The sequence below is a fragment of the Cryptotermes secundus genome, unplaced genomic scaffold, assembly GCF_002891405.2.
Source record: "Cryptotermes secundus unplaced genomic scaffold, Csec_1.0 scaffold11, whole genome shotgun sequence".
Taxonomy (NCBI): Eukaryota; Metazoa; Arthropoda; class Insecta; order Blattodea; family Kalotermitidae; genus Cryptotermes; species Cryptotermes secundus.
This window is the reverse complement of record NW_019739208.1, coordinates 1,012,128-1,027,605: the sequence shown is the minus strand read 5'-3', so window position 1 is coordinate 1,027,605 and position 15,478 is coordinate 1,012,128. Positions and strand designations below refer to the sequence as shown.

The following is a 15,478-nucleotide window of genomic DNA, read 5'->3' as shown; positions in this document are numbered from 1 at the left end:
CTGCTCACGTGCAGATCACTTCCCCCCCCCCGCGTCTTTACCCGTACAGCAAGAAACACTCCGATCGAACGTTATGCGATGAATTAATATTTATCCGTGTTCCGATATGGAAATCTAGGAATTTTCCTTTGTGTTTATGTATGCTACAAGAGACATGTGGCAACAGGCTGTGCGTTGTGCTGAAGGAATTGTAAATAACATACCAGCACCCATCCGCTCCTCATACACACTTGTACGCTGCTACGTAAACACAGGACAACACAAACACAGAAAAGCGCATAAACACCTGAGTAGGATTCGAACCCACGTTCCCGGCTTCCGAGCGAGCGATGACAGTTCATGCCTTAGACCGCTCAGCTAACGTGACGGGCAGATATGTTAATAAGAAATTCAAATGCAAGGAAAGCAAGGGCAGAGGGATTCTGTACTTCTGGAAGTGCTTTATTGTAGATAAACTGAATACCGAAAGTAGACTGATTCGTTCATTATATTAGTTTCTTTTTATTTTCTTGGGGTGGGGTGGTGAGAATGAGTCCAATTTGTACGCCAGCCATTAATCGACCAATTGTACGAACCCCAGATGATAGATGATGAGTGTCGAGCCGTCGGTTGAATGAGAATTGGCAGAGGAAACCGAAGTAATCTGAGAAAAATCTGCCGCAGCACCACTTTGTCCACCACAAATCCCACATGACCTCATCTAGGCTCGAACCCGGATCGCCGCCGTGTTAAACCGGCAGCTTACCGCCTGAGCTATGGCGCGGCCCAGGAAGGAGTAGTTACAGTGGAGTGTAATTGAGAGTTGTACGCAAGTGAGCGCACTGCGTTTTGTAGTTTAGTGTTCGTTCGAACTTCGGTTGAGGGAACGTTATGTTACTGCTTTGTTTCAGTGTCACACGAATGATAGTGTTTGTATTTACTTAGTTTGTAAGTTTTCCTGATGTATAATGCAGTTAGTGTACTTTGCTGAACTTGCCAGGAGCGGGAAAGGTACGCGAACCGTATGTATTCTTGTGTGCTCTCTCGCAGTGTCCTCTATTAACTAAGCTTGGAGACACCAAGGGATTGCTACTGTAGTAATGCGTCATCCCTTTTAACGATCCGTATGTTTACTGCACCAGTGGGAAATCTATTTACGTAGCAGACTTGGAAATATAGAGATTTTCGTAGGAAATTTATATTGGTAAGAAAAAGGAGTTGGGGTAGTGCGGTCGATATAGCGACTGTCTTGAGTGCTGGACGACTTAGGGATCTGAGTTGGAGTCCCGGTAGGGTCAGAAATTTTGTCCACCTCGTCCATACTGGGTTTGAGGCCCACACAACATCGTATCCAGTGGGTCTCGGGTGTAAAACGTCCGGGGCTTGAAGCTGACCCCTCACTTCCAGCTTGTACTGAGGTCAAGAAAATGTGGATCTGTACACCCACTCCACCATACGCTGTTCATGGTATAGTGCTTAATTAGTTAAGCACAATGACTACTTTTCCTCTTGGTAAGAAAGATTATTCAAGGATTTAATAACTTTTTTTCTCGCACAGAGCTGCTTATTTAACGACGCTGTTAGTATCGAGACTGTGTATCATCAATAATATTATTAATGAGTGCGGAACGGTTGGTGGAGTGAGGGAACCGAAGTACTCGGAGAAAAACAGCCCCAGTTCCACTTCGTCCGCCACAAAACGTATCTGACTTGGGGTCGAACCCCGGACGCCGCAGTGGGTAGCCGGCGACGAAACCCCTGAGTTGTGGCACGGCCGTGAGTATCTCGCTAAGGACTGTTAGTCAGAAGTACTTAGGAGCATTATCGCATCATACATCACAAGGTCACCGCTATTTACAGAAGTGTGTCTGGACTAGTCATCATGGAGTGAACAAACTTTCGGATGTTGAAAGTAATGTTCTTTGTGCTTTTTGTTTTACTTGTGCAGAACTCCAGTGACTCGGACAAAACCGACAAAGACAAAGCACCGTCACCATTTGAGGCAAGCAAGAAGGATGTGGAAAACGGCAACACAACACAACCAAACGGCATCGTTCAGAATGGCCTTGTGGATGACGACAAAGCTTTCAAGTAAGTAAAAAAGTACACGTTGTTACGTATTTGATGCTAGTGAGAACTTGTTGAACTTGTGGATGGGTGGGGTTAGGATTACTGTTCTGTAAGATTAGATCGTTTCTAGTAGCGTTACAGATCCGTCTTTCCTTCCCCCAAAACTCTTTATGTTGGCCGCACACCGGCATGCGTCAAGACATGTAACAGTCAAGACACGATGTCTGTGACACAGGTGAAACGAATGAGATTATTCTGACGTCATGATTCAGACCGGTGTGCGGCGGTTTTCATGATCTCATTCGTTTCATCTGTGCTCCATTCTTTGCGTCATGTCACAGACGACGCATGCCGGTGTGCGCCACGCCTTAAAGTTACTTTTTTTTTGTTGCTAGTGGGGTTGGGACTCAGTCCCTTGTACTGCGGCCACTTGTGGCCTATTGTACCAGCCCCAGATGATAGGTGAGGGTAATTGTGGAGCAATTGATGGAATGAAGATTGGCAAGGGAAACCGAAGTACTCGGAGAAAACCTGCCCCAGCGCCACTTTGTCCACCAAAAATCCCCCTTGACCAACCCCGGGATCGAACCCGGGCCGCCGCGGTGGGAAGCCAGCGACTAACCGCTTGAACTATGGCGCGGCCTTAAAGTTACTACCCTTTTTATAAAGTGCGCGTAAGGCTGACAACCCCACCGCTATCTGTGAGTCCATTGTCTAGAAAATGTGGGAACTTCGACGTCTCACAACCCTACGGGCCTTCACTGCCTGTTACTGGGATAACTTTTAATGAAGTGAGGAGGTGTGTAAGTTTTGAATCGGTGAATGGTTTTCACAAAATTTGGCATCAACTTTACGCCATTATAGGCCACAGGAACGTAACTTTGTAACTATACAAAACTTGTTACTAAGTTTTGTTGGATACGCGAACTTTGCGACTTGGGGAGCGACATTGATGCCACGTGATGTCTCATCGTGGAGTTATATATACTCGTATAAGATTACGCAGGTTATGTTAAGCGTCTTATTTCAAGAACGCAAAATGACAGTTCTTCCGCCGTATGAACTTTTCATTGGCTTTCAATTTGACAGAGATAAATAAATGAACGTTTGATGCCAGGCATGTGGAATTCGGTATGGTGATGGACCATAAATATACCAACAATATTTGTACCTACCTACCTACCACTCGGTGCTACATCCTTGGGTGAGCTTTGGCCTCCTCTAACACCAGTCTCCGCTGCTCTCTATTGCTCATCTTCTCTATCCTTTCACCTTCATGTTCTTCAGGTCATCTCAACATCGTCTGGCCATCTTATCCTGGTTCTTCCTTTTCTTCTTTTGGAATATAGCTTTCCTTTTAACATTCTCATTGGCATTGCATTATCTTCCATTCATTCGACATGCTCCAACCATCTTATTCCCGGTGACTTGATAAATCTTTGTAACTTCTCCTTTCTGTAATGTGTGTATCTCTTCACTGTATCTTATCCTACATGTATTATTTTACATCACTGGTCCGTATATTTTGCGTATTATTTTTCTCTCGAAGTTTCTCAGCGCATTCTCTTCTGTCACTGTTAAGGTATATGTTTGTGCCCTGTATATATATATATAGTACGGTTTGCATGTGAAGATTTACAGACATAGCGAAGGTTTATAACTTTGAGGTTGTGACCGGTAGCGTAGACAGTACCTGTACACTTAACTGAGTCCTAACCACCGTTTTGACACGAAACTGCCGAATGCAGTGGGCATGTGATCAGTAATTGTCGAACTGAACATCGTGCCGCTTGCTGCACAAGAACAATGCTCTTGTTGGACGTGCTGAATGTTGTGAAATCTTACATGCAATGTCTTCTTCAGTTTGGTTACTACAGTCACAGTCCCAGAGCTTTCGTGTTCTGAGGAAGGCGTGAAGTAATATGAAGACATTTGCCGGCGATCCGTTCCTTTGGTACTCTTCTTGTGGAATCGATTTAATGTTTTACTGTCAATAAATGTTTAATGTGCGCGCACTCCGGACGAGGAGCTTGTCATGTCTCTTGAAAGTGCTCGGGTCACACCCCCTCCTTCACCGCCAACCACAGCAGCTACAAACACAACTTAAAGCCTAATTATCTTCCTCCTGTACAGACATTCTGCGGGTTTTTTTCTTGTACGTAAACCATGTTATGAAAGAAATTGTGTAGTAAGTGTAATTTAAAAAGTATATTTAACAGTGTAAGAATCTGTGGTTTTGTTGTGACATGATGCCTGAAAAATGTAATACAGACCGTTGCTTAGCAACGGCTAAGTAAACATTACTTCCCTCTACAACGGGTACGCAGGTAACAAGTTTGCAAAACAAGATTTCCGTGACAACCAACAGAGGACAATTCACTGTTCGACGTGACGCCTAAGCTGTTATAACAAGTAGTTAATTTGAGTATGTGAGTTAGTGGAGTTTCCCGTGTAAAGACGGGGTTGAGTAACTCCACCGTTGCCCTGCGAGCCATGGCGAGGGAAGGGGAACACAGTGCCTGGGGGTATAACCGATCCACCCTGTTCTGGGGAATCTTGGGGCGTGGGGGGTCCTAGCCCTCCAGGCTGGGGGACCCTCGAATCTGAGACAGTAAAACGTCATGAATTCCCCGGGACTCGGACCTGAAAATGATTGCACTGGCTAGGACCACTCGCCAGAGGGCTTCAACCGCAAGTGTTCAATTGGAAAATAAAATTACAGGTCGTGAGTCTCAGGGGCTTGTCGCCAAGATGAACTGATTGGCATAAACCGCCAGTCGTAAAGTAACTCTGACTCTGAGTAGAGATCCAGAATTCGAGAGACTAGAGAGCGGTCCTAGATTCAGACATCAGTTAGAGACTCGTTTTCCAGAAGGGATTCAGTGTGTTAGCTGTTATAATCGGCTGTGACTGAAGAAGTTGCAATAAGCCCAGTCATCAAATCTAGAACCCACAATTATTCGTCACGCAAACCCTTATACGAGTGAGCCAGGATACCTCAGTCGGTATAGCGACTGGCTACGGGCTGAACGGCCGAGGGTTTGGAGTTCGAGTCCCGATACGGTCAAGAATTTTCTCCACGTCGTGGGGACTGGCTCTGGGGTACTGGGCGTGAAGCTGACGACACCTCCAAATATTGCCGAGGTCTAGAAAATGTGGATCTACACATTCACTTCCCCATACGTCTTCATGGCGTAGTGCCTAATTGGTTAAGCACAGGGACAACTTTTTACCCCTTATGTATGACACTGTCATGGACAGTATAGGTGTACCACTTAAGGCAAACAAGAAGTGGTGTATTTCTATACAACCAGCATTGTGATAATAGATATACCGAATTTTATTGTAATTGTGGCGTGAGTTTTAATGAACAGGGGCCTAAATTTGGATAACGTTTGCTCATTTTGTTTTTAGTACGTGCATTTCCTCTTACTGCCCAGCATCGTGGTAGAATGGGTACAACATTGCTTCGTATTTGGGACGTATTGCGCGGTTGGAAACTCTGTTAACCAAGCCAGGAGTAAAGTTACGAAAGCACTGCTGTTATTGAGTAGGGCTTTGAAGATGAATTTGAAATTAAATAACGCTTTAAGAATTAATGAGTTTTTTGTACTTTGTCCATTGTCCATTGTCCGGTATTCTCGAAACTGAAGACCAGCGTTTCGGATATTGGATGTGTTTCTGTCCTCAGGTGAGATGGAGACATCTACTCTGTTGGGCCACTTATAAAGAACTAACTTAAATCGGAGGAAGCAGACCCAGTTTCTGAAACGTGTGTTGTCTAGGTTCTAGAATACCTAATGATAGATGTAGACCTAAAACCCAGTAATTCTGATTGTTTTACACCTTTAGAAATTACCGAATAACATTTTTGAGAGGTAGAAGTTAACAGTTATAAACAGGGCCCGGGATTTTGATGACCTGAAAATATTTAAAAAACGACCTAAAGGAGAAAAGAAAGAAAAACACTTCGCTTCCATATTATTCAGATTTCAGAAAACATGAAGAAAAATTCCCTAAAGTGGCCAAAAATGACAAATACCCTTAAAAGTCCAAAAAATTACCCCCCAAAATGAAAAAAAATGACCTTAAACGTAAAAATGTCAAAAAATTACCTATAAAATTTACATTTCTGTAACCATCAGCTCATATCCGAGATTTATATCTTAAGAGCATTGCATAGGATACAAGGAAAAAAGATGACATGTCATCAAAATCCGGGCCCTGGTTATAAATAGAGGCGTAGGGACAAGGCATTTATACTACCTGCAGTGACGGTTAAAAGTATTGACCAAATTTTATGAGAGTTATCTTTGTTGTTAAAGTTAGCGTGTTCGTATTTGGCAGGCATGGGTTTCAGTCTCCTTTCGTGGAGTTTTTTCATAAAATTCATTTAGCACACACATTGGTACGAGTTTTAAGCACGCTGTTGTTTAGACTAGGGGTTGTATAACTTTATGATACCTTAAATCCTTAAAATAATACATTATTTTTGCTCCCACCCCTGCAGGTCAGGGATAAGTTCAGTTAGCGAGATATTTCCAGATCCCTACGACGTTGTAGGGTGACGGCAGGAACTCAAATAGCTTTCCAAACCACAGCTACAGCAGGCAGTAGATAATGATTGTACAGTTACGACAAAAATTCGTAAAGTATTAAATCTTACCGACTTCCAAAACTGTACGCGGATCTAGAGCTTGAACTAAATTTTTTAGAATTCGGCAACACACACACACACACCATAGTAGATCGATAGCGATATCTAGAAAAGCCACTATTTTAAGATATTAAGGCTGGGGCCACACGAGCGCACGAAGTACGCCTGCTTCAACGAACGTACGTTATGACGGACGTTGCTGAGGACACCACACAGTTGCAGAGGTGCGTAGTTTTTTTTATCTGCAATGGAGCCAGAAGAAAGCGTAGCATTCGCCTCTCTTGTTTATTTCTACAACAGACGCATTTTGTGTGCTCGTGTGGCTCCAGCCTAAGCGTTTGTTCGACTCCCGTACATCCGCGCGTTTGTCTTGTCAGTATTGATGAAGTTTATGTTGCACGCTAACTTTTCAGCGGCAAGCATTTAAATGATCCGCTTTTGTCGCTTTACCGTCGGTGTGAAATTTGACGCTTTTCATGAACTAGAAACGTAGGCATTGAATCGCGAATGGAATAGATTGTAGACGAACATTCCAGTTTTTTATTTTCCCACGCCCCCATAAAAGGGCTATGAATTTGATTTGTCTCATTCTGGTCCGTCACACCAACAGTCACAAAATAGATATCTTACAGTCCAGTGCTACACACAAGAGGACCGAAGTGTGGTGAACTTGTGTGTCGCACTGGACTGTAAGATATCAATTTTGTGGCTATGAATTTATTTTTATCTGGTCTCTTAAGCATTTTTTTCTCTTCGGGTATTCATGTGAATTTGGAAATTCGTCCACATTGCATTCAGATTTTGTGGCCTGTTTCACGACGGTTTCCTTACCGCAGACCATATGACGTAGAATGGTATGACGAATGAACTTAAATGGATTTGGAAGAGAAATAGTCGTGGCATATTTCAGGTAATATCCTTGAATTTTCCCAGCGGGACTGAATGAACCCACGAAAAGCCTGATATCGGGAACGCCAATGTCGCAGCCAGGATTCAACCCGAGAAGTTTATGTATTCAAGTCTGCACGGTTGCCACTAGACCAGCCTGCGTTCAGCGATACTGTATGGTAGCTTTTAGCTTCGAGTGCTCAGAATAACATCGGCCCCTTTGATGAACTCACAACCGTTTCTGCTTCCAAAGATAATTCCATGATATGTAAACATTACGGAGATTTCTAATTACGAAGGCCGAGATAGGCTGCATAGACGTGTATCGCATGGGTTTATATCTGCCAGCAGGTGGGGGAGAGATACAATTGAAGGCTAAGACATATTTAACAACTTGAAAATTACACCGATGTCGCTCGCACGTGTAAGAGTGGTGTAACTGATACTGCCAAGAGGAAGCGACCTGAACGCCATCTAGTGACATCTCTGCGATTTACGTGATACCTGGAGTACACAGTACGACCGGTAGATGGCAGAAGTGATCCAACATGGGGATATTGCGGGATGATTGAAATAAACATCGAAACGCAGGTTTGCCATTAATAACCTGATATTTAAATCAATATATCAACCGGACGCATAGAAATGCGAGAGTTGCAGTTCTCAGAGCGGTGCCCTCCCATGAATATGGAAGTATGGATTTTGTCCGAAACAATGGGAAACATTTACAAGACGTTACTGCGACATTAATGCAGTATTTCTTGTACATTTTGGAATTAAACTCCGAAATATGTTATTGATTAATTTAATTACAATATAATGTGTTTTATTTGTTTGTAATTGTGTTATATTACGGCTTTCAAGAAGGAATTGTAAGAATACGCCTCGTTAATATTTTAAATACAAGATATTTACCAAACTTAATGATTTGTTTTAAATGTGAGGTATGATTCCCTTGATTGTAATGAAATTATGACAGATTATATCGATTTAATTATTAGAAATGATAAAACAATTTTGTCCGTCATTTGTAATATTGTTATTGTGACGGACCAGAATGAAACAAATCAAATATCGATTTTAATTGATATAATTTCCCTGATTTTACTGTAATTGTACTGTACCCAGTTAATATGTAGTAACATCAGGGTAAATGAGTGGGACATATGGAACTCAGTTATGCACATGAAATTTTGCTTGAAAAATAAAAGAAGAGACCATTTTTGGAGGCAGAAGCATTGCTGAGACAATAATATTAAAATATGTTTTAGATATGTGGGATGTAGTATGTGAATTGGATTCAGTTGGCATAGGTTAGGACCAAGTTGTGGGTTATTTTTGGGAATGGTATCGAATCTTTGGTTTTATAAAAGCCGAGAATTTCATGGCCATTCATTTGACAGTAAACTTTTCAAGAAAGGCCAAGTTTAGGCGCCTCTTGTTCAACCTTACGTTAGAGCTATATTTGAAGTGAATGTATTATACGTGGTTCTGTATGTACACCACACAGATGATGATGCTGCATGTTTGATAGGAATTGCCGTCAGATCGAGACATGAAGTCATTTGGCTTGCTGATGTGTGGTGATGTTTATGGTGTTCATTAGTTTGAGATTAATTAATTTTATGTTAAGTTTCGTGATTTTGGATGTTGGTAGCATGGATTTGGTGGGTAGGTAGTGAATATAAGACTCAGACTGTGTTTTCTCAGTTGGTGTTCATGCTGACATTATATTTTTTAGTCTTTCAGTGTCTTTCTTGCTTGCTTCCAGCCGGACACCAGGCAGCAGACAGCCCTCTCCAGCAGAAGAAGACATCAACAAGAACAGTGGCAGTGGTAGTAATGTGGTTGTTATGGGTGGAGGGAAACCGCCGTCATCGGAAGGTGTGGAGAACCACCACCATCATCCTCACCACCACCCTCACATTAACCACCATTCCATTGCACATCATCCGAACCACCCCCAACACCATCTTCACCAGCAGCAACAGCAAGCCGCACACCACATGCAAAACCACCATCTCAACTTGGACAGCGTGAATCAGCATTTCGAACATGTAATGGCGATGGATCCAAGCGGAAGCGCTATGGCGCAATTTGATCAGGCAACAGCCGTCACGGGTTATGCAGGAGGCGCTGGTGTTCCTGGTGGTCCCGGAATGCTGCCTCCACAACAGCAGCAGCAAGGCGGTGCCGGGGTTGGCGGAGGATTGGATTCCCCCAGTATCCTGCCTCCCAACTTTGACGTACAGGTAGGTGAGCATTTAAATTTCATCATATCATGTTTATTGTTGTGTTTTTATACTGATAGGGATCATAAAGGCCAAGAATTGATGTCTATTGGAGGTGTGTCGCTGCTAGAACATAATTTCAGAAGTCTTCAGAGCCTGATTAATTTGTAGTCATGAGACTGCTGAATTATTTTCAGGCTGGTTCACTGATTGGCCTATTGTAGCCTGCCCCAGGTGATTACGATGATGGAGAATTTGGTGGAATGAAGATTGGCGGGGGAAACTGAAGTACTCGGAGGAATCCCGCCCCAGTGCCACTTTGTCCACCACAAATCCCACTTAACCAGACCCGGGATTGAACCCGGGCTGCTGCGGTGGGAAGCCAGCGACTAACTGCTTGAGCTATGGCGCTGCCCTTTCAGGCTGGTTACTGGTGTAGTCAGTTATGTATTTAGATTCATTGTCACTCTTCCAGAAAGTTAATTTGCATATAGAGGATGGTGTATGCAATTTGTGGCCAATACAATGTTTAGTGGGTCATTCCATGTCTGATCAACACAAAAGGATGACACATAATTCATCATGCACACAACAGTTAAGTTTTATGTGTCCAAAAACTTGTGGTATTGTTTTTAATATTTCTAAAACATGTGTGCTGGTGGTGGCATAAGGGAGTGACTGAAGAAGACCTCAGAATCCATTCAGGATAGCCTTTGTCCTGATCAGGATTTGTACCAAGCCGTGCTGAAATGCAGGTCTAGAAAGTAACCACTACAGCAGCATACTCATTCAGTGAAGTGTATATAGTGTTAATAACTGTAACAGTTTGTGGCTGAAATTGCTGTAGGTTTTGTAATGTCTTAAATAACCCGTCTGTTAAGCCATCATTTGGGATCAGTGACTGAAATAACTTTTGGTCACAATTAGTTTTTTGCCAAAAAATACAGCGTTCTTTCCTAAAATTGTATTGTAACTTTCCTTGGCATGAATGTGACCAGAATTTAGAATAATTATTAATAAAGGTTATCAAATCTCAGGAGACAGGAATCAAGTACACCCACTTTACTTCAAGACCTGATTGCTGATTTAAGTGTATTGGAAGTATGGTATGAAACCTGATAAGATAAAGACGCATTTTGTTTACCGTATACTTTGTAGAAGAGGCTAACTGGTTGTTGAGAAGGTAGGCTGAATTTACTATTATCCGCATTGCCTTATGTGTAATGTAATTCTCTGATTTATAAACTTAAAAAGTTTTCAAGTTATCAATCTCATATTACTGTCTGTATGTGAGAGTTAAATTTGTGCCTAACGATTTTCATTATCAGCATAGCATTATTAGTACTTTATGTAAGAATATGTATAATAGACCTGGTATCCAAGACCTTAGTTTGTTGCATGCATAAAATTAATGAACTGAAATTGTTAAATTCTTCAGTTGGTGAAGTGTCTTGTAAGACTCATAGGAAATGCAGCATTTCTGAACTTGTTGGTACATGATAGCTGTCGTTTATGACCGAGGTGCATCATGCCCACACATCGGATTACCAGGGTCGGAAAAATCTTCTGTTTCTTAATAATTCTTTTCTCTTTATTTTTCTGGATGTGTTGAACAAATATATACAGGATGTGCACTATAGCAGAAAGCTGTAACAGTTTATGGCAGCCAGCCTTCTCTTCAATTGGATATGCTGTAGTATACATATAATGTAAGTAGCATTATTCTGTAATGGTGTGGTAGGTAGGCCGGCATGGAGCAATAGATAAGTTTCTTTTGTGCTAATTGTCAGATGAGTAGAATTCATGAGCTGAGGGAACACTTTTTGTCCTGACTTATCCCGCTTTTTGCTGTTGTAACTTCAGAGAGAAGACTCGTTTGTTATAAAATAATAAATGCTTATCCCCACATTTTTTGAGTACCGAAGGTTTGTTACCATGTAGCTGAACCATAGGTTTCTTCAGCTAATTCAGGCTACACCCTCGCTCTCTATTAACAGCCATTTTAATATTATCTTACCGTTACGTCTCAAGTGAAATACTTTCCTCAAGTTATCTGTGAATATTTTTTTTATGTATTTTGCTTCCCACATTTCATCCATCCATCATGATTGATTATAATCAATACAATANTGTGGGGGGGGGGGTCTTGAATATGTAGGAATGTTATTTGTGGTGGTTAGGAGACGTGTTCTTAGATTAGGTACGTAGTTCTGAAGTTCTGCGGGAGATGTCGCGTTAGCGCGCTTCTCAATGCGCTCTAGCGGTCTTGGGAGTAACTTTGTGCAATGTCGTGTGAGGTTTATCTCGTAGCCCATTGTGTATTCTTCGTTTTTAATTTCCTCTATTTATTTTTGTTGCTAATTTTAGAGAAAGCAATGCACGTGGCCTTCCTGAAGACACTGAAGCACGATATTTAGAACTGTCGTTAAAGGCTTCGAAAGTTATTACTGACGCCGTCGTTGATGGTTAAATTTAGGTCCTCCCCCTGCAGTATGGAGTGACGATAATTCCTCCCTCCCATTGCTTCGTGTCAGCTCGTACCGCCCTCTGAATTCGGTGTTTTGCGTCTTCGTCGAGGGCCGTAGTATCTGCATTTTGGCTTGACTGAAGTTCATGCCCCCCCCACGTCTTAATACTTTGACTGTTGCAAGTAAGTGCATTCCGCGCACACTGACACTGCCAATGGTTACCGTTATGTGTGCGGCGTGAGGAAATTCGGTATCGTAGCAGATTTGGCTTGGGTGACTCACGCGTAAGGAATATTTGGCACCCGACGCAAACGCAACTGACGATCAGGCGGAGCCACAGAGGAGCAGCTGGCCTTGACGTTACTACCACTTCCAGATTCATTATTCTCGGGTTTCCAGTGACATGGACGCAGGCGATACGTACTTCAGAACAATAGTCACGATATTAATGTGCAACTCAAGGCCGCGCCATAGCTCAAGCGGTTAGTCGCTGGCTTCCTACCGCGTCGGCCCGGGTTCGATCCCGGGTCTGGTCAAGTGGGATTTGTGGTGGACAAAGTGGCGCTGGGGCAGGTTTTCTTCGAGTACTTCGGTTTCCCCTGCCAATCTTCATTCAAACAGATTCTCCATCATCATAATCATCCGGGGCACAGTAGGCCAACCAGTAGCCGCCGTGCCGAGTGGACCCAGTTGGACTCTACCCCCCACTAAGCAAATTAAAAGTAACTTGGCGGAGATTCGAACTGGGTACTCTTGAATACAGCTTGCATGCTAATCATGTTTGTGTATGGATCATTATTTATTCCAGAACAGTGATAACCGAACGTCACTGTCGAGTAATTAATGGTGCTTTGTATTCGGAAGTACCCGGGTTCGTATCTTGCCTCGGAGACGTTCTTGGCGCGTCTTGCCCGTTGAAGTAAATGCTGGGATGGAAGCTCACATTGGACCACGGCTACCCCCACGCCTTTCCCTTTCAGTCACGCTGTTTTCTGTATTTCCCTCAGGCGCATTCCCCGTGAACAATTTTTCCGCAATCCCCCTCCCCCCCAAATAATGTTCTTACTCTTCTCAGCAGTGAGGACCCCGCATCGGCTTACGTCTCAGCATGATATAGTTTTGTGAGCGTTGCCGTTTCAGCTGTCATATTAACTTTGGCGAGGGATGAACATACGTGTTTGGTGGACAAGCCAGAAGCAAAGAGACCGCTAGGAAGACACAGACTTAAGTGGGAGGGTAGTGTCAGAATGAGCGCTGGAGAGGTAGGATGAGGCGGTATGGAGTGGATTGATCTGTCTCAGAATAGGGACCAGTGGAGGACTCTTGTGAACACAGTAATGAATCTATAGGTTCCGTAAAGCGTTGAGAAATTCTAGAGTAGTTGAGCGACTGGCGGCTTTTCAAGAAGGGTTGTTACTTCGTTGAAACCTTCCTGCCGGGTACCAGCTATCCGTTACGTTTTAATGTTTTGTGTGTGGTTTACCGCCGTATTTCCCAGTTTGATTCTTGTTTGTTTTTCATTGAATTTGGCGGCCCAAAAATTGCAGTGCGTCTTGCATATGGAAAGGGGTGGGGGTGCATACATATTGGAAGCGCCGTAAGAAGTCAGTTACTTCTTGTGTCAGTAAAAGTCATACATCTTGTTTGCTAAAGAAAATAATAATTTGTATTGTATTTATTTATATTATATAATTTGATTTATATTTTGGTAAACCGTTATACATCGTAACATTCAGCGGCCTGTCTTTGTGGAAACAGCTGCAGTTGCGAAGGGACCTTACGCATGGGACGTTGGGTGAGTGTGTGTTGGGATATCGTGCCGTCCCTTGGCAACGCAGTCTTGTGGTTACCGCGCGAAAGACTTGGGCATCCCGCCCCGAGATCATTCCAAGTTTTGCAGCGTTCGTGATGGCACGCATTATCCGGATTCACTTTAGGCGTGACAGATGCCGTACGCTTGATCGTCCACATACGCGGAAGTTAAGAAGTGAAGCAGCTTATCTCCGAGACCTTGGCATGCCACGTAGATGTGCACATACCCCAGATAACGCCGGTGTTCATATACAGTGTGATTCTAAGTTATTGTCGGTGTTTCCGTGGCCTGTAAACGGAAACCCCGGCAGTAATTGTCTTCGTCTGTTGGCAGGAAATTTGATCTGTTGCGACTGTGGCGAATAAATAAATTGGCCAACATGAAGAGGTTCACGGATATGGAAGTTCTTGGGTTATGTGGTGCAAATGATTAACGTGTTGGTATGCTGGCAGTTAGAAGCTGCAAAAATGTGTTTGTTGGTTTCGTAATCATATTCTTTTAACAGTTTCGACGATTTTATTTGAGCGTATGTTTGTCCCTTGCGAATACTTGGCATGTACACTGATGGGCGCATGGCGAGTCCGGAATGAAAACGTCAGGCGTCGGTTATGAAGACGTTACTTTGTTGGAACTGCCTCAGTTTGGGCCATGATTTCGATTAACGCTCACGTAAATCCACATAAGCTGTTGGACTTATCCTAGCCCATGCTTTGTTGCGATTTTCTCTCACCTCATTGGCCTTTACACCATTCACTCCTGCGTCAAGGTTATTGTTTTGATATCAAGGAAACTAGGATTAATTTACTCGTCTATACGGTCTTCTTGATTGCTTGTTTGTCCACGTCTAGAACAGTTTATTTGACAGTTACCTTTAAAAACGTAATTGCGCAGGGGGGGGGGGTGTTACATAACGGCACCAAAAGCGCCCTATGTATTTCTAGCCCGTTATGTAGAAAGAAAATTGATGTGGGTTAAGTTTTATGACACACAACACCTTAGGTGCGGCATCACCAAGATTAATCCGTTTCCTGGGATGGGTGTGTACCCTCAGACCCGTACTTCGAATCGAGGCTCGTCCGTTGTCGAATTTCATTATATTTCTGCAGTAAGATGGGCGTGTCCCTTCGGAACTGTATTCTCACTAATTTACTGCGATGGCCAGTACCCCATTGGCCTTTATAACATTATAGATCGATTAAAAGGGAAGTGAAGTGAGATAGACATAGAGTACCCATCCCTGTGCTTAACTAATTAAGCACTACGCAATGAGGGCGTATGGGGGAGGTCATGTATAGATCCACATATTCTTGACCTCTGCAATAGTTGGAGGTGAGTGGTCAGCTTCACGAACCCCCCCCCCGCTTTACCCCCG

The 15,478-nt window shown here is 43.1% G+C and overlaps 1 protein-coding gene across 4 annotated transcripts in view; it reads left to right on the top strand.

Annotated features, from left to right (window-relative positions):
* LOC111871638 (pumilio homolog 2) overlaps nucleotides 1–15,478 on the top strand; it is a 532,614-nt gene that overhangs the window by 172,172 nt on the left and 344,964 nt on the right. For all 4 annotated transcript variants that reach the window (XM_023864873.2, XM_023864874.2, XM_023864872.2 and 1 more), the window contains 2 exons: nucleotides 1,928–2,070; nucleotides 9,366–9,846. In XM_023864873.2, coding sequence (XP_023720641.1) covers nucleotides 1,928–2,070; nucleotides 9,366–9,846 — 624 coding nt within the window. The remainder of the gene's footprint in view (nucleotides 1–1,927; nucleotides 2,071–9,365; nucleotides 9,847–15,478) is intronic.